The sequence below is a fragment of the Kogia breviceps genome, chromosome 3 (genome assembly GCF_026419965.1).
Source record: "Kogia breviceps isolate mKogBre1 chromosome 3, mKogBre1 haplotype 1, whole genome shotgun sequence".
Taxonomy (NCBI): Eukaryota; Metazoa; Chordata; class Mammalia; order Artiodactyla; family Physeteridae; genus Kogia; species Kogia breviceps.
The window spans coordinates 138,234,206-138,254,655 of NC_081312.1; the positions used below are offsets into that span (position 1 = coordinate 138,234,206).

Below are 20,450 nucleotides of genomic sequence, written 5' to 3' on the forward strand. Positions count from 1 at the left end.
TCCGTTTCCAGGAACTTTAAAGGGAAGGGAGGAGGGGCAAGATAGGGGTAGGGAATTAAGAGGCACAAACGTAGTAATGTATAAAATAAATAAGCTACAAGGATATATTGTACAGCACAGGGAATACTGCCAGTATAACAAATTTAAATGGAGTTCTGAATTACTGTTATACACCTGAAACTAATATTGTAACTCAATACTTCAATCAAAAAAAAAAAAGTTCCATTTCCAGTCTTGCCTGGCATGCTTTGTGCAGCATCAGACTCTGTATTGAGTCTTCACAAGACCCCACCCTGTTGCTCAGCCCCCGGTGGAAGCCCACGGCGCCTTCTTTCACTTCCCTGAGTCTCCCCTTTTGTCTGGACAATGGCTGCGAGTTAGAACTCTTCCTTCTATAACTTTTCCCTGCCCTCTTCCCCACTTCTTACCACTTCTCTTCTGCTGACAGATGGTTACATGAGACCTATTATGATGGGATTTCTCTTATTCACGATCTCTGAATTGATTTATTTCCCATGAAGTTGGCCTGTGTCAACTTGTTTGTTCTCTCAGAGGTAGAATAAGCCCAGGGATCCTTCTTATAACAGAAGCATCTGTTGCCTGCACTAGTTTCAGGCAAAGTACACTTCACAACTTTGGAGTTTAGTGTTCTTGTTAAACATCTCAAAAGAATTTTACACATTCTCATTGGAATTAAGTGCTACTTAATTTTATCATCAAGTCTCTGTGATAAAAATGGAATGACTGAGGTATTGGAGGGATTTTCCCGTCCCACGCCGGTTTCCAGAGGAAACCGAATTTGAAGAGCGAGCCCAAGTTTCTGAGTTTTCATTTTCTGATTCTTTGAACACTCTTTAAGGACTCTCTCTGTATCTTGTCATCATTTCTAACTGCCACAAAACCCTGTCGGGACGAGAAAACAGATATGTAATATCAAAGAGAAGTTTTGCATATCTGTGTTAAAAAACTAGGATGCAGACAGAAGTAACCTAGTTATAATTTATTCCACTGCAAAATGAGCCCCAAACTCTTATTTCAAGGATAAGAGACCAGGGGAGACCAATGCAAACTGAAATGCAAGCATCTGGGGGCTGTTTGCCAGTTTTTTTTTTTTTTTTGAAAGGAACTGAAAGGAGGGATAAGCTCATACATTCCTGCAATTGCACGGAACTAGAGCATCCAAGCAAGAGGAAATTGCCAGCTTACTACAATAGTACGTGGCATCTCTGAGGTCAGGAATACCTCCCAACCCCAAGAGTCTAGTGATTGGGCATTTCCTGTGGCAAAGTGGTTCTGAGACTACTGATTTAGAAAGCATCATTGCTTCAGTAGGGAGATGGGCTTGTTATGACAAAAACATTCTTTGAGAGGCCAATGTGTAGAATTGCGGGGGACAGTGTTACTTGGAAATCACTCATTCTTTTCTTAGGGTTCATGGAATTTGGTGTGATTGCTCAAACCAGGGAGGTTGGTGGGGTTGCCCAAACTAGGAACTATGGTGTGAAGTAGTCCCCCTTCAGCCAACCAAGACCTTTCTACAGCAGAGAACTACATTTACATAGTGCTTATTATGAGCCACTGTGCTAAGTTCTTCACATGCCTAGCTCATTATATTTATTCCTCCCCTCTCCTCTTTGCAGTATACTTACTCTACGGCTTTCATCTCTTTAAAAAGTAGGAAACTGAGGCTCAGAGAGGTTAAGTGACTTGCTCAAGGTCACACAGGAAGTGAGTGGTGGAGCTGAGTTTCGAAGTCCAGTTTCATATGATGCCAAAGCTCTTTCCCCTCTACCATTTGGCCTCCCTAACCATTGGTGGAAGTTGTCAGAATCGATATGAAGACTATTTGCTTTAGGTTGGCACCTGTGAGCTTGCTGGAATGTGGTCTGTGACCGCACTATGGTTTAAAACACAGGATTGAGAGAGGACAGTGCTTCAGACTGAGAACAAGGAGAACAGGATCTGGACCAAATCTCTGAGGTTAGAGGAGAGTGGATCCAACCAGCAGGTGTGAAAGGATAGATGGATGTGAGAAACCTTAAGCTATTACAGTCTAATGATATCTCCTAAGCAGTCTTGGTGTCAGCTAACTATGGTTTTCAGAATAATTTACCTGGAAAGAGATAACGCATATTGCACCAAGGTTTATTTTCACTTAAAATGCTAACTTTCCCTGTGCATAGGATTTTGATTTATTGTCATTTTTAATCAGTCATGAAGAGTGCTTTATAAAAGTCCCGGTGACAAGCCATCATTCCCTACTCGACGGAAGAAGCAGTTGGAGTCCATGGACAAGTAATTAGACCAGAGTCACAAGTTACCATGGAAACTGGTAGCACGGGCTGGGTAAGAACTTACGGTCCCTGGTTGGAATCCAGATTTCATTTTCTTAAGTTAGTAAACCAAGACTGAGATCAAGACAACTTTCTTTTGTTTCAAGCCCACTCTCAGGAACATCTTGTTCAAGTCAAGTGTCAAGTGCTTTTGTTTTCCAAAGTACTTTCCCATATATGGTCTCATCCTACACTCACAACCCCGGGTGGGGTTAGACATTCTTATTTCGATGTACAGATAAGAAAACTGAGGCATACACCGGGCCAGAGACTTGCTAAGGGCCCAGAGCTGGTTCCTGGCAGAGCCACAAGTCTGGCCTTCTTCCCTGTGGGTCACATTGCCCTCCACCTGATCCTGCCTGAAATTGAGCACGGTAGCTAGGGTTCACACAGAGGTTATGACTCTAAGCCACAGCTGCAGAAGTGAAGAAGCAGATGTGAAGAAAGAGACAAAAGTGACTGTATTTTTTTCAAAGACTTAGACATTCACACGGGGATCAAGGGGTCCATGCACGTCTTGGCCTAGGGGTTCCCTCAGTCACCGCCCAGGCAAAGGAAACCCCTTGGTCTTTTCCTTCCTTCTTCCTTCCCTCTCCCTCACCTTCCCTCCATACACCACCCTCCACCTCACACCGGTCAAAGCAGAGCTCATTAATATAACAGAGAACTCGGCAGTTGAGCTCATATTCTCCTTTGCCCGAGAACATATCAAATCAAAGCTCTGTGGTGTCAGGTTCCTCGTATCCCATTTGGGCAGATGCTCTGCACGGTGAGCGGAGTGCAGGGGCCCTCAGCACCCCTCCCCATGGCGCTCTGGGAGAAGGACACAGCCATGTCCCATGTGGAGCATTATGTGATTGTCAGAAGTGGTATGCCGTGCCCCGGATCAACAAAAACAATCACAGCATCTAGAAAACTGGAGAATCCACATCTCAGAGGGTTCCGGAAACACAACGTCCCCGTTGGAGGCATTTGTTAGGGCGGCCATGAAAAGAGCTTGCCTGGGCCTTGGAGACAGAGAATTATCCAGTTGACAATTCAGTCTCTGCTACTCAAGCCTCGTGAACCTGTGCAAGGGAGGTATTTCTCTTTTCCAAGCCTCAGGTGCCTCATCCGTAAAGTGGCAAATGTAACACTCGTCCCCACAGATTGTTGTAAGAATAAAGTGCCAAGTTCAGTGTCTGGCAAATAGTAGGCACTCGATACATGTTAGTTTTCTTCCCACCAGCCCTTTCTTTTGCCCCTTCAAAAGCTGCATTCCCAATTGAGTGATACTATCTGAAGAGTTCATTCTTACCTTAAGAAATAAAAATCTCTATACTCTAACCCTTATGCCTGAAAGGCCAACGATTAGCTTGTGTAAAGGGCAAATACTGCCAGACGGCACCAGCTTTGAGAAAGAAGAGCCTGGTTGGTATTAGGTGTGCATTTCAAAGGTTTTAGGAAGTCATAAAATCTAATCCTTACACTGATGATCTCTTCCCTCACAGCCCCAGGAGAGAGTGGGCCCCTTCTGGTTATACATCAACCTTCCATCAAGCTTATAACAATCATAATTACATGGTTATTTATGAGATTATTTGTTTTATGTTTACACACTCTCCAAGAGCAAGGACTATGTCTAGCACAGTGCCTGGCACATAGAGGGTGAATGAATGAATGAAAAGTTTCCACCCACCTTATCTCGTTCCAGCCGTATATCAATTATCTCAATGCCCCTGCAGCTAGGATGACAGTCTACACTTTAGAGACGACCAGGATACTGAAGTTCAGAGAGGTTGCATCACTGTCAAGGCCATCCAGTAAGTGGTGGGGCAGCACTTCAGTCTAGACCTACTGACACCAAATCCGGTGTTCCTTTCCTCCACACTCCTCTGCCCCTTTTTTTTTTTTTTTTGTGGTACGCGGGCCTCTCACTGTTGTGGCCTCTCCCGTTGTGGAGCACAGGCTCCGGACGTGCAGGCTCAGTGGCCATGGTTCACGGGCCCAGCCGCTCCGCGGCATGTGGGATCTTCCCGGACCGGGGCACGAACCCGTGGTCCCCTGCATGGGCAGGTGGACTCCCAACTGCTGCGCCACCAGGGAAGCTCCTCCTCTGCCCTTTGACTCATCAGCCTCACCCTCCTGTTGATCCAGATGGCAACATTTTAGAGAAGCTCTCCTCCCTGGGGCCTTCCATCTGGGCGTGTCATTTGTTGGCCTGGTGCCATCTTTTGAGCGCTAAAGGTCCACTTTCTACCTTAATCCACTGAGTAATGAGCTATTTATCAGCTGACAACAGCCTCATCTGCTGATGGCAAGGCAAATCCAAACAGCTTCAGTTACACAGGCCTCAGGGAGCCTCCGGCAGGGAGGGTTCCCAGAGTTGGGGTCTTAAGGTGGTTAGGTCTGTGCTGCTTGCTGGGGAGTGGGATGGGGAGGCTTGATATTCAGGTTCATTGTTTTAGAAGTTTGGTCATTCCATTCACTTCTGTGTGATTTTTCCCCCCTCTGACACCCTAGGATTAAAAAAAAAAAAATCACTCTTGTAGGTCAATTATACTTCAAACAGACAAACTCAGAAAAAGAGATCAGATTTCTAGTTATCAGAGGTGGGGGCAGTGGGGGAATTGGATGCAGGCAGTCAAAAGGTACAAACTTCCAGTTATAAGACAAATACTAGGGATGTAATGTACAACGTGATAAATACGATTAACACCGCTGGACGTTATACAGGAAAGTTGCTGTAGCAAATCTTAAGAGTTCTCATCCCAAGGGAAAACCTATTTCTTCTTTTTCTTTTATTTTGTATGTGTACCAGATAATGGATGTTCACTGAACTTACTGTGGAAATCATTTCATGATGTGTGTAAGTCAGATCATTATGCTGTACACCTTAAACTTATACAGTGCTATGTATCAATCATATTTCAATAAAACTAGAAGAAAACAACTTAAAGCAATTAGGACAATTGGGTCTCTGTTTACATTCTCAATTCTCTTTTAATTGCTATCCATTCTTTACTAATTAACCAGGTCTTTGATCTAGTTATGCAGTAAACAACCCAATCCTCTCCTTTCTCTCCATCAAACCCAGTTCACAAAATTCTATTAAATCCACCCCCATTTTAGACTTCTCTGTCTCTGGGGACTCCCTGGGGAACGCTTAGAGGTTCATGGGGAACGCTTAGAGGTTCATGCTCAAGGAGAAATTGGACTTACTGTTTAGCCAGACAGAACAGAGTGGGAGTAACAAAATGTGTGTGCCCAGCCCAGTTTCCCTTGAACCAGTGGTGAAATGTGGAGTGAGTTATTTCACCTCCATGGTGTGCATTTCTTTTTTTTTTTTTTGCGTTACGCGGGCCTCTCACTGTTGTGGCCTCTCCCGTTGCGGAGCGCAGGCTCCACACGCACAGGCTCAGCGGCCATGGCTCACGGGCCCAGCCGCTCCGCGGCATGTGGGATCTTCCCGGACTGGGGCACGAACCCGTGTCCGCTGCATTGGCAGGCGGACTCTCAACCACTGCGCCACCAGGGAAGCCCCCTGCATTTCTGAACCTGCAGTGGCTCCGCCCCAACCTCTGTGTTCCTCTAGTACATTTCATCTCCTAAAGACCTTGATGACAAATCGGAGACGTGAATGTTTCAAGAACCACAGTGAAATGCTCACTCACCACCCGGAGGTGTGGCTCTTGATCAAGAGCTACAGGCAGAAAGGGTCATCCTTAAGTCTACCATCCTCTGCAAGTACTTGTAACAAGATTGTCTTTGTAACTACTTCCTTAAAAAGACTTCAAAGGCCTTTATTAACCCATACATAGCTGAGAGGATAGGGACAGAACAGTAGCACCCCTTGAAATGTGGGTGGCATGTGCTTCCTGGAGGCTTTCAGCAGACAAGCTGCTCTATCCCTCCAAAACGACCACAGACAAGCAGCTTCTCTGGTCACGGAGGCCAGCCTGAGAGTCCACTTAGGCTGAGGGTCAGCAGAGACCAGAGAGGTGTGGGCTGGTCAGGCCACTGTGGCCAAGAGAAGAAGGCAGGATGGTCCAGGTAACAAAACCAAAGGTCATATACTAGGGCTGGGGGTGGGCACCCTTCAGCAGACCATGTGATCTGAGCAATACCTGTAGGCGGCAGGGAGCCAAGAGAATAGGCAGGGTCACAGAGCAGGAAGGAGACAGAGCCCAGCATGGGGGCCAGGGCAGACACGTTCAGAGGACCCAGGGAAGCCAGAAGCACAAATGACAAGGGTAGTGGTGGGAACAGCGTGCAGCAGTAAACAGCAGCAGGAAGATTTAGTGAGCATTGGGGGCAGCAAGTTAGTAAGACCTTTGACTTAACAACTGAGCGTGGACTAAATACGAAGAGGATCAGAACCGCAAGTACATGACTAGATGTATGCATATATTTACAAGAATACGGATACGTGAGGAAAGTGGGCAGAAACGAGCAACAGGTGATGATAATCTGCACTGAAAACAGAACTCAGACACCGATCTAAGCCAAGATGCAAAACGCCTGGTTCAGAGCCTTACACTGAGTAGGTCCTCAATAAATAATGTGAGCCCCTTTCTTTCACCGCTACCCCAGAGAAGGGACGCCCCCCTCCCAGCTTCCTAAAGAACTATTGATATTATGAACTACTATGAGCCTTGCCTACTTACCTGTTATGAGAGGAAAGTCTAATTGCTTAGTAGAGCTGTTTATTTATTTAGTCTATCTGTATATCTATTTCTATTTCACAGTGTATCCCCACTGTGCTATTTACCTGTTAATTTCCTGGCGTCTAAATTTCAAAGGTAAGACCTTATCAGGATCCACTGTACTGTCCACAGAAATTCGTAATTTGAATGCAGCCCTCGCCAAACCCCACCTGTGTCGTCCAGTTCCTAAAAGTGTGCCCAGTCCAGGCAGGCACACGATTGGGGCCCAGAGGAGGCTCGTGCCCAGACGGCATTGTACTAAGGGGGTTGCTCGGTAAAGGCAATGACAGACCAACGCCGTGGCCACTGAAGCGAGTCCCTAGACGCACCCCCTCCCGACGCGGGCCAAGGCAGGCGGATCTCTCCCACGCCTGCCCGCGGCTCCCACGGAGAAGTGGGTTCCCAGGTCAGCCCCGGCTCCGGGGAGCGCCCGAGCCGCTGTCCCGCGGAGAGCTGCTCAAGTCAGGGTTCCAACTCACCTTGGAACTGGGGCGCCAGACCTCCCGTAGGCAGGGCGTTCTCCCGCCACCCTCCACCCGGTGACATCATGTGTTTAGGACCGAGTCTCTCCATAAAAGCAGCCCGCGGGGAGCCAGGAGCCCAAAGAACAGACGTGCTCGCCCTGGCGCCCGAGCTGCGCGCACGAGGTCCCGGTGCGCGTCCCGCCGGCCCCAGCGCCGGAGCCAGAGAGAGAGAAGGAGCCCCGCTGCCGGCAGCCCGCGCCCGCCTCCTGCCCGGAGCAGCCGCCCGAAGATGCCCCTCCGCAGCCTGCACGCGGCTGCCGTCCTCCTACTCGTGGTCTTAAAGGAACAGCCTTCTAACCCAGCCCCACTCAACGGTAAAGTTTCTTCTTTCCTAACAATCCCGAGCGCTCAGCCACACCTGGGCAGGATTTCCACGGGGCTCGTTAATAATAAAAATCATCTGGGGGGAGCAGGGAAGGACCTGCATGGTCTCAAAATAGCACATTTTTACAAAGGATGCTTCGCTTTCCTGTGGAATGCAGGATCGGCTCCGGTTGCCAGAGCGCACGTCGTCTTCCCATTAAAATGTTTCTGTGTTCTCGGAGCACCCCCAGCTCTGCAGAGGTGGCTTGGGACTTTGCTAACCGGGGAGGAGAAACAGAACCGGGATTTCAAATATTGTGCCTCAACCCACGTGCACACGGTGGAGTGACCGGGGTGTTCTGAGCAGCCTCTTTACCAGGGAGGGTTTGCTCAGCGGTGGGTGCTTTTCTTTGGAGGAGAGGCTCTTTACCACTGTTTCACCTCCAAGTCAAAGGAACGATGCATGCCATCCTTAATCATTATTTTTCTCCAGAAGGGCTCTACTTCTGGTACGCGTGTGTGTGTGTACGTGCCCTCAGACTAGCATACACAGCTTATTTCTGAGTGTAACTAGGGCTTTGAACCCTGAAGGGCTGGAGGCTGGTGGTGCCCAGCCAGTGGCAGGAGGAGATGGAGGGGCTTCATCTCTAGGCTCAGGTCTGGGCAGTGAGTTGCAGAGAGCAGCCAAGGTCAGGGCTTTTGCCTGCCTCTCCACAGCTGGGTGAAGGCTTCTCTGGGGGAGTAGATGGTGACGTATGGAAACTTCCCGAGTACGGATGGTGGCTCCTGCCCTTGACAGTTTTGTCCCAAGTTGTACGGACATTTGTAGGTGCGACCATTCCTGGACCCAGGCTTGGTTGAAACACTTATAGAAGGGACCAAAGTGACTAGAATGGCTGACAATCCATCCTCCCTGGCTGGGTGGTGGCAGTGGGAAATTGGTCCTGCTCAGCGGCATGAAAGCTGGAGCCCCCTCCCCTCAGAGGTCCCGGTGCCCGTGGGGCAGGGCACAGGGAGGCAGGAGGAGCCTGGCTGTCAGCAGCTTTGCCATTCTTTTTAATTCAGTTCGAGTCCACTAGCTGGCATGAAATGCTTCCTCATCTGGTGGGGCAGAAGGTGGGTGGGAGGAAGTAGTTACAAAAAAGTGGAAATTAATTTATAAAACTGCAAACTTTGACACAGTTTCCCCTCTGAAGAAAGCTGCCCTGAGACCCAAAGTTTGACTTGAAAGAGCTCCAAGCTGCTCCAGGACGAGAGAGAAGCCCTTTACTGACTGGCCCTCTTTCCTGAAAGCCTGTTACTCCCCTCACTCTGGGGGCAGCTCCTCCTCGCCCCTCTGCTTCTCTGACCTTCCGTACCCTCCTCTCCCCCCTCGATCTTCTCCCTTCCCCCTTCTCGCAGTTGGGCTGGGGAAAGTTTTCAGTAAAAAATCTATTTTCACCCCACACAGAGGAGCCTGCCTGCTTACCCCCTTGATTCTAAGAACACAGCTTTTATTCTGTTAATGCCTCAGGCAGGTTTCTTGGCTTTTTAATTGCCTCCAGGGACAAGGTCAAAGCAACACTTACTGAGGTGTAAACTGTCAGTATTAAACCCAAGGTTTCCGGGTGGAGGGGGGGTTAGGCTGGGCAACTGGGTGAGAGTGTGGTCTGCCCTCCGCCTGGGGCACTTAAACTGCCAGCTGTTGGCACTGGGGAACATCAGGGTTAGGGAGGGAAGGGGCATGATAAGGTGAAGGCTTGCATCTTCCAGACATAACCTAGGAATTCTCAGGTGCTCTAGGGGAACATTTCAAGGAACTCTGCAGAGCCTGCTTTGCCTGAGCCTGGTGTGGAGAGCTGGGCAGCCTTGGGCTGCATGGATGTGGGTTCTAGCACCCAGGACAGGAAGCAGGCAGGGCCCTGAACCCCTGACCCGAATCTTTGTAAACATCATTTCCTCCGAAGGCACCCAGGACATTCTCCTTGCCCAGTATAAGCTGGGTCTGCAGGTTCTAACAGGTATCCAGCTGGGCCTCCCAAGGCTCCGGATAGAACAGATGACCTTCTTGGAAAGGGAACAGTGCTCTCAGGAAGCTACTGAGGTGTAACCGCAGGGGCCTTTGCATGGCCTGCCTGTGGGGTCAGTTTAATTCTGTGAAGACCCTTGCCCCTAAAGCTAACGGTGGGAAACCAGGAGGGGACATTTCCAAAAAGCAAAGGGGCACACTTCCTTTATAAAGTCTTCCTGCCTTCAGTTCTGGCTGAACTGAATGAACCAGGCTGGGCCCTGACCTTCATCCAATGAGACCCCCTGACTCAGCCCACCCTCCCCTTCATTTTACCGTGCTTCTCCTCCCCAGACTCCAGCCCTCTGAGCCCCTCCAGGCATGGCCCTTTATACCCAAAGCACCAAGTCCTGAGGGCCAAGCAGGTTTGCTCAGAGAAAGGAGGCCAGGAAAGATTGCTCTGATGCTGCTGCTTTTTAAGAACAACTCCCCAGTCCTGTGTCACCGCCTGAGCCCTTACAGTCCCTGATGCACTCGATCACACTGGGCCCTGAGCTTACCAGAGTATTATGCTGATACCTCATCTGAGGATGAGAGCTGCAACAACATGGAAACCACAGCTTAGCAAGCCTTGGGGAAAGTAGCAGAAGATGTAGGTTATTAAGGCCATGATTTGATTTTGGTGCAGGTGCAATTAAAATTTCTGGCCAAGGCAGGACTGCTCAGAGGTAGCAGATGTTTTTCCTGGTGGCCTCCTGGATTACCAAGTGGCCTGTGTCTCTCAGGGAAGCAGTGAGGACAAACCTCCCCGTTCTTCGTGAGATTTTACAACTGGGCCTTCAAGTTCTCTGCCTGGCTAAGTGGCGATCACCTGGCTTCCTTTGCCTCTGAAATCCATGATTCTGTTTTAATAGAAGCCCTCAAACAGAACGCTGAGGGAAAATGTTCAGAAAAGAGGTTTGAAGCCGTCTTCTGTAGCTTGGCTCCAAAGCCAAGCTGTTTTGTTCCTTTTCACTACTGTTTCAGTAAAAGGCTAGCAGTAAACTTGGGGGGTCACATACAAGTTTGGGTTCCCCACAGTTCTGGATGTCTTCATCCAATTGCTAATTCAGAGGATGTTAATTTGGGGACTATTAACTCCCATCCGGTCCATAGCAAGTTTCAGGGGGTCTGTGGGGCCCTGTGTACTTTTGCCTGTAAGCATCTTTGCCGCAGGCACTTTCGCTGCATAACTAATTGACCCATAAGGCAATTTTGCTGTAGAAAATAAAATAATAAAAAGTAAAAGAGGGATATCAAGAGGGACATAATGAACAGAAACAGAGTCACAGATGTAGAAAACAAACTTATGGTTACCAGGGGGGAAAGGAAAGGGGAGGGATAAATTGGGAGATTGGGATTAACATAATACACACTACTATATATTAAATAGATAACTAATAAGGACCTGCTGTATAGCACAGGAAACTCTACTCAGTACTCTGTAATGGCCCATATGGGAAAAGAATCTAAAAAAGAGTGCATATATGTGTGTATAGCTGATTCACTTTGCTGTACACCTGAAACTAACACATTGTAAATCACTTAGACTCCAATAAAAATTTTTTTTAAAAAAGGACATAATGAAACATAAGAAATAACAATTTAAAAGACTTTATTGCAAAATACAAAATATTTGAATACATTTAAAATGTGTGTAGATTCATGGCAATACTGTGCAAATAACTGATTTTATTTTGTGGGTTGTACCTAAGTATTTGTCTTCCAAGTCTTTCATTCATAGTATTTTATACCTTTTTCTTTCTTTCTTTTTTTCTTTTTTTTGGTTTGTTGATTCATCTCCTCGTTCGGCAGTGCACTTTTTTGTTCTCGCTAACATTTCTTCCTTCATTAAGAGAGGTATCAGTTTGCAAATACAAGGGTGCATGCTGGCACCTGAGCTTTGTGTTGCACTGTGGAAGCCTCTACCCTGTGGTGTATTCTTGGCACCTTGTCACATCTCTAGTGACAGTTGTTTCAAAGTTCTGTGGGAAATGTTGGCTCAACTCTGCACCTTCGAGGTCCTCGGCCTCTTCCTCCTCCAATGTAGTGTGTTTCAAAATAAGAAACCAACTCTTGGGGCAAATGATCGTCATCGGTCGGCTGGATAAAGCCATCAATAACATCACTAACTGGAAGAAATGCTAATGCGTTTCAACCAGTGGAAACCAAACTGTCAAACCAAAACTGTCAACTAGTTATTTGATCTTTCACAGAAAAACTGTCTTAATGCCAATTAATTATGCAGCAGCAAAGATGTTTATGGCAAAGAAGCTTACAGTAAACAAACAAACAAAAAAACACCTAACATGGTTCTATGGACCTCCTGAAGTTAACTGTACATGAAATTTTCTGTGTCCAAGCTTATGGGCATTTAAAAAATTAATTTCTATTGGCGTATGGTTGCTTTACAATGTTGTGTTAGTGGGCATTTTTTTTTTTTTTTTTTTTTTTTTTTTTTTTTTTTTTTTGTGGTACGCGGGCCTCTCACTGTTGTGGCCTCTCCTGTTGCGGAGCACAGGCTCCGGACGCGCAGGTTCACCGGCCATGGCTCACGGGCCCAGCCGCTCCGCGGCACGTGGGATCCTCCCGGACCGGGGCACAAACCCATGACCCCTGCATCAGCAGGCGGATTCTCAACCACTGCGCCACCAGGGAAGCCCAGTGAGCATTTTTAATGAGGAAAGGTCCATAGTACTGATCAAATACTCTAAGGGGTCTGGACTCCCCCCTCTACCCCAAAGATTGGGAAGGAGACTCGAAGATTCTCTAAGTTTCTGGGAAGTGATGGGAAATGTGGAGATATGCTTCTTAGCAGGCACTGATCTTCCGCTTCGCCTGGTGGACTTTCATTTTCTCATCTATAAAATGAGGTGTCAGGTTGCAGGTATGTGAAAGAGCCCTCAATCCATCTCTTCCAAAGTGGGATGTCAACAAGTAATGCCTAAACCAAAGCAAATCATGAAGGCACAACATGGGCATGTTTTATACAGATGAGATAATGCCAAAAGAATCATTTTAAAAGAATTCACAGGGCTTCCCTGGTGGCGCAGTGGTTGGGAGTCCGCCTGCCGATGCAGGGGACGCGGGTTCGTGCCCCGGTCCGGGAAGATCCCACGTGCCGCGGAGCGGCTGGGCCCGTGAGCCATGGCCGCTGAGCCCGCGCGTCCAGAGCCTGTGCTCTGCGACGGGAGGGGCCACAACAGTGAGAGGCCCGCATACTGTAAAAAAAAAAAAAAAAAAAAAAAAAAAAAAGAATTCACAGTGGTTGCCATAGGGAGCAGGAAAGTGACTAGGGAGTGTCAGGGGACCAATATTTTTATTAAAAGCCTTATAGAACCATCTGACTCTTTAAACCATGTACAAGTGTAATTTGAAAACACTGCCAATTGAATTTGAAAATTAAAAAGACCGAGGTAAAGAATTGAAACAGCACAACAACAAAAATAGGACATTAAACCAGCTTACAAAGAAAAAACAAACAAAATCCTATTTTTGCTTTTCAAAACCACCATTGGCTTGAGTAGGAAATGCCCAGTTGTGATAAGTGACTACCCGATGTTTGGTCAGGTAAGTTTTACTGCAAATCATTCCCAAGAGAGAAAGGAGATGTGAGTCTTCCTCTTGCATCAGTACCCTGGTGGGCCGAGAATCTCAGAGGCACTGGGAAAAGCTGCGAGAGAGGGACATAGGAGTTGAACAGTCCCCTCATTGTGATGTGTCCCGAGACACCCTGAGTCTAAGTTTGGGGGTCTCGGGCTCCTCCTGGAGATGAAGAGGGAGGTGTGCCGGCAGGGTAATGACAGCACAGCTCTGCAATGATTTTTTAAAAAACTGAAGTATGGTTAATGTACAATATTGTCAGTTTCAGGTGTACGGCAAAGTGATTCAGTTACACATGTATCTATATATTCTTTTTCAGATTCTTTTCCCTTATAGGTTATTACAAGATAGTTCCCTGCATATAGTTCCCTGTGCTTATACAGTAGGTCCTTGTTGGTTACCTATGCAATGACTTTTAAAAAAATTTTTATTTTATATTGGAGCATAGTTGATTAAACAATGTTGTGTTAGTTTCAGGAGTACTATGCAATGACTTTTTAAAACTATGTTTTGCTGTCAGCACAAAGGACTTTTATGAGTGACAGGTGTGGAGTGGGAAGTGATCGGTGACTTTCGTTATATTCCTGGCAGGACCTCTCCTCCACATTGCCACCGTCCCTGGAATTCTAACTCAGATGAGGGTGGCAGCTTCCTCAAAGAAAAACTTTGGGGCTTAGTTTTCTCCTCTTTATGTACTGAGGTGAACTCTTCTCCAGGCTGTGTTGTTAAGTGGGAAAAAGCAAGGTGCAAAACAGGGTTCCCCGTATGTCAATATTTGTGTGCAAGAAGGCGGCGGGGACAGAGTACAGAGACCTGTGTGTACAGTCACACTGTGCAAGCGTTCCCATCAGCTGGTGAAACGAAGTCTCATGAAGCAGGGAGTTCGGGTGGCAGGAATCGCTTTCACTGTGTACCTTTTGGTGGCTTTTGAGTTTTGAGCCTTGTGACTTTATTACCCATTCAGGTGATGAAAATTGGCTTCTCTAAGGTATATGGGAGGCTTCTGATCAAGAAGCCTCCTCCCTAACCCCTGGGCCCCTGCACAAAGATCACTGCCTTGTGCTTTGTCTCCCCTGGGAGCACAGTTGCTCTGAGAAGCGGTTGTCCTGACACAGACTCTGAAAAAGGTTTTCGTGGTTTTTTTCTAATTGAAAAAATTTTCTCCTTACAGTTTCATTGAGATACACTTGACACACAGCACTGTATAAATTTAATATGTATGGTATAATGATGACTTACATGTATCATGAAATGATTATCACAATAAGTTTAGTGAACACCCATCATCTCATATAGGTACAAAATTCAATAGAAGAAACTTTTTCCTTCTGATGAGAACTCTTAGGACTCTCTTAACCATTTTCATAGGTAACGTCCAGCCGTGTTAATTATATTTAGCGTGTTGTACATCACATCCCTAGTACTTACTTACAACTGGAAGTTAGTACCTTTGGGTCATCTTTATCCAACTCTCCCTACCCTCACCCACTGCCTCTGGTAGCCACAAATAAGATCTCTTTTTCTATGAGTAAGTTTGTTTGTTTTTGAAGTATATTGACCTACAACACTATGTGAGTTCCTATTATACAACATAGTGATTATTTTCTACACATTTAAAATATGTCACCATCCAAGGATATTAGTTATTGACTATATTCCCCACACCATACATTTCATATCAGTGACTCATTTATTTTGCAACTGGAAGCTTGTACCTCTTAATCTCCATCACCTATTTCTATCCTTCCTCCATGCACCTCTCCTCTGGAAACCACCTATTCTCTGTATCTCTGTTTCTTTTGTTATGTTTGTTCATTTGTTTGGATTTTTAGGTTCCACATATACGTGAAATCATACAGTACTTGTCTCTTTCTACTTATTTCACTTAGCATAATACTCTCTAGGTCCAGCCAGGTCGTCACAAATGGCAAGATTTAATTCTTTTTTATGGTGGGGTAATAGTCCATATATATATCTATGGAATATATATATATATATCTCACATGTTCCTTACCCATTCACCACTTGGTGAATGGGTAATGGGTAATGGCCACTTGGGTTGCTTCCATATCTTGACTACTGTAAATAATGCTGCAATGAACATAGGGGTACATATATCTTTCCTAATTAGTGTTTTTGTTTTCTTTGGATAAATATCCAGGAGTGGAATTGCTGGATCATATGGCAGTTCTGTTCTTAATTTTTCTGAGCAACCTATAGATCAATACTGTTTTCCATAGTGGCTGCACCAATTTACATTCCCACCAGCAGTACATAAGGATTCCCTTTTCTCCATGTTGAAAAAGTTTGAAGTTCTGGGCATCCACCTCCTTTTAATTTTACCCATTTAAAAATAAAAGCTGTCATGTTTTCTCTAACTTGTTCAAGCTCAGTTGTACTTACTTGCTTTATTTTTTTTTTTTCTTCTTTGCAGGATCCAAGTGGACGTATATAGGTAAGTAGAGATCTTAAATGCTTTTCTGAGGAGATGAGTGTATTTAATGAGAAAGTCAGAAACTTCTTGATCTGTAGAGGTTATTTTGGGGGATTGGGGAGAGCAGTTCTGGTATTGTTAGAAGAGGGCACAACGTCCTCTCTAAAGACTTGCTCCACTCAGGTCTCAGACAGCTCTTTCTCCAAGGAGCTGAGCCTGCTTTGTGCATTTGAACTGCGAGTCACAGTGTAAGGCTTTCAGATTCCTGCAAACTGCCCAGGTGAGGATGCCCAGGTTACCTTCAGACTGCAAGGGCCCTAGGCAAGAGAGTGCCCTTCTCCTCTGTAGGACACTTATTCTACAGTAAACAAAGAATAAAGGGCTCCTTTCTGAAAGTTAGGCTCAGGCCCGAGAACTTAAGCTGCCCAAGTGTCTACAATTAACTTCTCATTGCCGTGTTTGTAAGCAAGCAGTGGACCAAGCAGTGATGGTCAGTCCTTAGTGAAAGAGGAATGCTTGTCTTAAATGGAGAGACGGGGACATCAAGTTTGCAAAAAGGTTTCGAGATAAGCAGCTTGAAATCGGCTTAGCTCATGTATTGCAATGAATGGGAAATTTGGTCATCAGCTGGAGTGGGGATGGGGGTCAAGCTCTAGGGTCCACTGGCAAGTGCAGGAATGTTAATAATGTCTTGTTTGGGACTGAGTGACGAGGGATGTGCAAGAGAGATTGTTATGGGGCGCAGGAGGGTGGAATTGGCCTCATTGGCACAGGGTGGGTGGTGACAGGCAGGGAAGTTGATTACTACAGAGGAAGCAGAATCCAGAGAAAGATCTGACTTGGATTTGCTAGTTAGCCTTTGGATGTTTGTTAGCCCAAGAGGCAGAGAAAAGTCCCTGAGCTAATCAACCAGCTACCTCCAGGCCAAGGTCTCCTTGGCTCTAGCACTGCACGGCTCCACTGCTACTAACATCCCTTACGTACTTATTATGGGCAAGGCATGTTACTAAGTGGGTGGGTAATTAGAAGCATAGGCTGTGGTCTGTAGATGGGAATTACTTAAAGCTCACAATTCTAAGCAGAATATAATAGGTAGTAGCAGCAGATAACAAGTAAACGATTCAGTGCTCTGATGGTTCAGAGGAGGACAAGAGTGCTAGGGCTAGATGGTCAAGGAAGGCTTCCTGGAGGAAGAGGGTTTTCAACTGGACCTTGGAGGATGGGGAGGATTCAGTACGATGGGAAGGAAGCGCTATTGGCCAAGTTGATGATGTTATCATATGAATGGAGGCAAGAAAGCAAGATGGCATTTGAGGGAAAACATGTAGAGAAGTCGTTACAGGGGAGGGATGGACTCTAAGGTCAGAAAGATAGGTTGGGTCATGTATTAAAAGACTGCAGCAGGTCTATAAGTAAGGATGATGGCATCTCCCATCTCCAAGCTATGTTGTTAAATGAAAAAAGCCAGGTATAGTGTGTATATATGGCACCATGTGTGTACAATGTAACTCTGTGTTTGCACAGAATTTTTCTAAAAGGATTCAGGAGAAACTGAAACAGTAACGGGCCCTGGAAAGAAGTACTGAGGGACTAGGGGTCAGCTCTGGGAGGGAAGAGTTACTTTTCACTGTATGTAAAGTTTGAATGTTTATCCTGTGCTTGCCTTACCAAAAAATGCAAAGTAAAACAAAATAATAAAAAAATTTTTTTTCAACAATATTTAGCTAATACTTTAAATTATCCCAAAATACAGAGAGAAAAACATGAGACACAGCAGGCCTTTTATTTCCCCCAAAACACTAACATTGTGCAACAGGAAGGCATTGTTGCTGTTCTAAAGGCCTATGTTAGACTTTCTACTAATGGCACCAACCACAGGGTTACTGTGAGGGTCCAATGGTGAGATCCACGTGCAATGGGCTAGCATAGTATTGATACTTGTTCTATAGTAAGCACCCAATAAAAGTAGACTATGACTATTATTATCAAGATACGTTGTTTTCTTGGAATAGATTTTTACTTCTCTCAAAAGTAATAATAGTTTTGTGTCTACACGTTTTATTAATATGAGAAGGCAATCTGACGCCTGTGTATCTCATCATTATTGTTTGGAGTTGAATGTTATTTCCCTCACTACCACAAATAAAAGCTTCATGTATGTCCATCTTCTGGTAACATGTCGTTAAAGCGATAATGATTGCATTGTGTCAACAGTATTCTATTATATTGAGAGTGTTGTATGGACTTCTCTAGGGTGAATATATTTCATTAATAAATATTGTTCTAAATTTTAAAAAAAGACAGGGGCAGCATGGAGGGGGGGCCAGGCTCTTCCCACTTTGTCCCATGGATGGAGGGGCGGGGCCAGGGGGTAATTTGCATTTTAAGGAGAGTAGGGGGTGGTAGGTGGTGGAAGAGGAAGGATGGGAGGGAGGCCGGAAGGTGTTTGGCCTTTGAAGAAACCCCATCCTCGTGTCTTAACGTCCAGTTTACAGTGGCGGCAGTAAGAGGGAAGGGTGGGGCAAGAGACCTGACAAAGGAGGAATCGGTGCAGATCGGGGCCCGTTGGGCAGGTTCAGAGTGTGGGAGGAGACAGGAGCAGTGTAGGCACGGAAAGAAGGCGGGACTCAAGTTCTGGACCTTATTCCGTGTGGTCTGGAGGAAGCACGTGAGCCCGCGGGGTCTTGCTTTCTCCCCATCCGTGACCTGGGGAGGGGGTTGTTCAGATCAGTGTTCCTCAAGCTATGGCTTGGGCTCACCTGCATCAGAATCACCCGGAATGCCTTCCAGGTATACAGATTTTCTGAGCCGCAGCCGGGATCTGGGGGAGGGAGGGAACCTGAAAAACCTGTCTATTTCAGGTGATTCTTATGCACTCTGTCAGAGAACCTCTGACCAGATGGTTCCCAAGACCTTTCTAGGCTGAGTCAGAGGTAACTTGCCCCACACCTCTTCTACTGGCTTCCCATGTGGAGTGGAGACACAAGTCACGTCTCCCCAGGCCTCCCTTCGTTTGCAGGACAGCCCCCCTGGGCAGGGCAAGGAATTTACAGAGAACTGAGAAACACGGTGTCAAGAAGGTGTAGAAGGAAAATCTTACTGCCACTTAGGCATGACATGGCGCTCCCCAAGGGAGGGCGTTTCTGTCCAGCCATACCGACCAATCCGGAAGCATTTCTTCCTGACCATTAGTGCTGGCCAGCCCTCTGTCCCTCCTGCGTACAGTTAGAGCAGCTCTTTGCTGAGGAAGCAGAGGGCAGAGTCTAAAGATGCATGGCATGCATGGGGGTGAGCACAGAGGCCAACCTGGTTTTTTATTAGTGAAATGAGCACACGTGATGTGGAGTCAGGTCAGTGGGGGCCAGTGAAGGAGGCAAACGGGTCCAAGCTGGCAGCTGGCACTTGTGCTTGGAGTCACACAAGTAAACAGATAGCCTGGCATAGGTGTCAGGGGGGAGAGGGGAGAATGGTTTCCAAACAATACAGGCTGCACCGAATGGGGCAAGTCCAACCCAAGGCCACGTGTGCTGGTTTTCCCAGGGTGCAGACCTCAGCTACTTTTCACATAGATGCTGCTGAGTCATCCTGCTCCGGGGGCCTCTCACTTCCAGGAACACGTGATAGGAGTTCTAGAAGCACGTGGAAAGAGAACTCGAGCCCCATCCCCCCCCTCCACACTGAGTCACCAGGCTAACCTCCCGGATGGCCCCCTGCAGACAGGATGGAGCCAACCCTGCCCCTGCGTGCTCCTCCTGGGTGGCTGCAGCTGCAGCTGGGGACGTGCTGGCATGTGCTGGGTCAGTTGCCCTACCCCCTGCAATCAGCCCCAATTCAATCCTGCTGAGCCACCAACTCTGAAATGGAGGGCAACTGCAAGTCAGGCTGACACGTGAGAGGAGGCTGGACTCCAGTCTGCTCAAGTGCATCTATGCTGTTAGAAGGCAGGATAGCAGGTGCTCTTGGGGTGCGGATGTGACCGGAAGGAGGGGATACTGGTCACGTTTCATTCCTTGACATGGGTGCTGTGTTCAGTTTGTGAAAATCCGTCAAGCTGTTCACTTACGATACGTGCACTTTTCTGTATGTATATTATATTCAATAAAAGAGTTAAAAAATTCCAGCTGGCTGGGGGAGTCATCCTTACCCCAACAGATTTTTCAGCCCTCCCACAAGAAACAACCAAAAAACCCTCAGCGTGTTCAAAATAACAGAGCAACCAAAAGGAATGACTATTGAAACTAACGACCCAAGAACGCATCACGCGAGCAGAGAACGGACGTGGGGCTCCATCCCAGAGGATGCCAGACACTGCTCTGGTGCGCCTCCAATGTGAGCCAGTTCAGAAACAGACAAATACCACTGTTCATTATTTGGGAGAAATAAGACAAACCTTCATGGGAGATTGGATGTAAGGGGAAGAGGAAGCCACCCCCTCCCCCTCCTGGCAGGTGAACGAGTCCCACTTCTCCTCAAGTCAGGGTCCCCGCAAGGCATCCACCAGATCAGCCCCTCCATCCCAAATGGGGACTCTGGAAAGATGGC

At 46.8% G+C, this 20,450-nt stretch overlaps 2 protein-coding genes across 8 annotated transcripts in view; one reads left to right on the forward strand and one right to left on the reverse strand.

The window, feature by feature from the left end:
- Nucleotides 1–4,075: 4,075 nt before the first annotated feature.
- APH1B (aph-1 homolog B, gamma-secretase subunit) overlaps nt 4,076–20,450 on the reverse strand; it is a 117,450-nt gene continuing 101,075 nt past the window's right edge. For 3 of the 5 annotated variants that reach the window (XM_059057807.2, XM_067029706.1, XM_067029705.1), the window contains one exon: nt 4,076–4,831. Coding sequence is in view for 3 of the 5 variants with exons in the window: in XM_067029706.1 (XP_066885807.1) it covers nt 4,716–4,831 (116 nt within the window). In the remaining 2 variants the exon portion in view is untranslated. Of the gene's footprint in view, nt 4,832–12,772; nt 12,816–20,450 lie in introns of those variants that run through there. The other 2 variants (XM_067029710.1, XM_059057808.2) reach the window with 2 other exon arrangements.
- Nucleotides 7,375–20,450, forward strand: part of CA12 (carbonic anhydrase 12) — a 61,129-nt gene continuing 48,053 nt past the window's right edge. For 2 of the 3 annotated variants that reach the window (XM_059057777.2, XM_059057779.2), the window contains exons 1-2: nt 7,375–7,856; nt 15,909–15,929. In XM_059057777.2, the coding sequence (XP_058913760.1) occupies nt 7,772–7,856; nt 15,909–15,929 (106 nt within the window). In that variant the 5' untranslated portion in view covers nt 7,375–7,771. The remainder of the gene's footprint in view (nt 7,857–15,908; nt 15,930–20,450) is intronic. The other variant, XM_067029704.1, reaches the window with a different exon arrangement.